The 2,500-nt window shown below is 41.0% G+C and overlaps 1 protein-coding gene across 2 annotated transcripts in view; it reads left to right on the plus strand.

The window, feature by feature from the left end:
- The window catches only part of LOC143285870 (adenylate cyclase type 2-like), a 158,656-nt gene that overhangs the window by 141,059 nt on the left and 15,097 nt on the right, over positions 1 to 2,500 (plus strand). For both annotated transcript variants that reach the window (XM_076593309.1, XM_076593310.1), the window contains exons 14-15: positions 1,029 to 1,109; positions 2,120 to 2,296. In XM_076593309.1, the coding sequence (XP_076449424.1) occupies positions 1,029 to 1,109; positions 2,120 to 2,296 (258 nt within the window). The remainder of the gene's footprint in view (positions 1 to 1,028; positions 1,110 to 2,119; positions 2,297 to 2,500) is intronic.

The following is a 2,500-nucleotide window of genomic DNA, read 5'->3' on the forward strand; positions in this document are numbered from 1 at the left end:
TACCCACAAAAAAAAAAAAATCAACCACTCACCCTACAAACATAAAACACATACCAATGGGACAAATACAACAACGAATTTATTTAAAACACTTTCATTAAGTGAAGGAACCATATGGTTTTGATGATATAGGTAATCCAGTATGATGCACATCTGCAGGAAAAAAAAAATTTTGAACACAGGTTCATGCTCTGAATCCTCCAACACTGGTACAGTCACTCTCCTGTACTCTTGGTTTGATGTGCTAATGACATCATTTATGCAAAAAGTATAAATCTTTTTTTAATTAAAAAGAGAGAGAGATTGTTTGACTTGATCCACTCTTATGTTCCACACGAATCGGTTTTGCCTGGGTGCCGCCATGTTGAAAACCATGTGTTCTGTGAAGTTCAAAACCATCCAAAACTACTACAGAGTGAATGAAGAACGGTCTAAGGGAAGGAACTTGCCGAATAAGTGTCTGAGTTATCTAGAAATCCTGAGTTGTAGCCCTTAAAGTAAGATCGGTAACGTCACAAAATTATCAAAATCTGTCGGAAGAATGAGACACGACTTCATGCGAACGGAACAGCGTCGGAAATCCCGCATCCGGCAAGACTCGATTGAGCACTGATATGGAAACACAGCAAAGTTGATTGTTTGTTGTCTTTTTGTGAGGTTTACATTTTGGGGGGAAGACCAGAGTAAGATCAACATCAACACAGTCAAAGTCGGCTTCCTGTAATACTTTGGATGGATGTGGATGTTCTACGAAAATCAGAGAGAGAGAGAGAGAGAGAGAGAGAGAGAGAGAGAGAGAGAATATAGAAATGTCGATTTCTAATTAATAATAACAGTTAATAATAATATCATTTATTTTCAGTCTGATATCATCATCTTAGATGAACAGACTATAAATAAATAAACGAACGAAAGAGAGAGAGAGAGAGACGGGGGGCGAGGGGTTCATGTAGATATATATCGATGTGAAGTTGTACAGGAAAATATACATCGATTTGAAGTTGTACACGTCTGTTTGTTGTTGAAAGTATCATGGCTGCTGACAAGCTGAGGCAGGACGAAGTCAACTGTCGGCTGGAGAAAAGATTGTGTAACCCTGACAACAAGAGGTGAGGTCTAATATATCAGACACACACACACACACACACACACACACACACACACACACACACACACATACACGCGCGCGCACGCACAATATAATGTAAATGCCAAACCGTATGACTACCACTGCAGATTTATGAAGCATCATACAACGTATATCACGTAATATGTTCTTTCACAACAATAATGTAGCAATACATAATGTACATTTTATCTATCTCCATTTCCAGCACACACAAAAAAAACATTTTCATTCAACTTGCAATTTTTGTTGTGCTTTGTTATTTTAATCATGTTTCTGTGGGTTATGGTTTCATATGAAGTATGGGTACCTTACCATTTCCTAGTAAAGACTGTTGGTAACACTTCCAATGAATGCGTATTGTTTATAAATTTAAAATAGTATCTTAAACCATTTTTTAGAGTGCGCAGATTATGGTCCTACTTTTGCACCTGTTGACAGTTTCGCAAAAGCAATGATATGATTGAATATGGAATTGGAATATGGAATTTTGTATATTGTATCGTATTGTATTGTATTGCATTGTATTATTTTCGTCACAAACCGATATCACCAGTGAGAGCGGGTTTACAAAGTACAGCGCCACTTCCTATTTTCCTTTTCTTTCTTTCTTTCTTTCTTTCTTTCTTTCTTTCTTCTATCGGCAAATGTATTTGCTTAATGATCGAAGTGGAAGTTTCTACCGTGAATGTTTACCTGGGACAACCCTTTTGTTGTTGTGGATTGTTTTTCGTGCGCTAACCCCATGCTCCACACGAGACCGCGGTTTGTCGTCTCATCCGAATGACTAGCACCCAAACCACCACTCAATGTCTATTGGATGTGATGGAGAGAGAGGGAGGGGGGAGGAGGGAAGGGGGAGTATAAATCCAGGTAATAACGTCGTTTGCAAATAGTACTAAGTTTATGTTGTAGCACTGAGAAACTACCACGCAGCCATTATTAGCGATGTCGCACTGAACGTGGTGATTGGTTGGTTGGTTGGTTGGTTAGTCTAATCAGGTTCAACGAGGTGCCGGGCATGATGCGGCGCGTGCTGATGACGTTCAAGGCGGCGGAGACGGAGAAGAGCTTCTCCCAGCAGCCTGACGACCTGTTCAAGGTCTACCTGCTGGCGGCAACACTCATCTCCATCACCATCTTCCTCGTGCAGGGACTCATGATGCCCAGGTGAATCACGGTGCTCACACACACACACACACACACACACACAGGCTCACATGTCAGGGAGCGAATTGCACGGTTTTTGTGTGCTCCCTTCTGATTGGTCGGACCTGAGAGTCGGAAGTTGGGATGAGGAGTCAACGGTTCCGCTTCACTCTTTGTAAGAGAGAGAGAGAGGGGAGAGAGAGAAAGCAAGAACGCAAGAATTTT

This window comes from Babylonia areolata, chromosome 9, assembly GCF_041734735.1.
Source record: "Babylonia areolata isolate BAREFJ2019XMU chromosome 9, ASM4173473v1, whole genome shotgun sequence".
Classification (NCBI taxonomy): domain Eukaryota; kingdom Metazoa; phylum Mollusca; class Gastropoda; order Neogastropoda; family Buccinidae; genus Babylonia; species Babylonia areolata.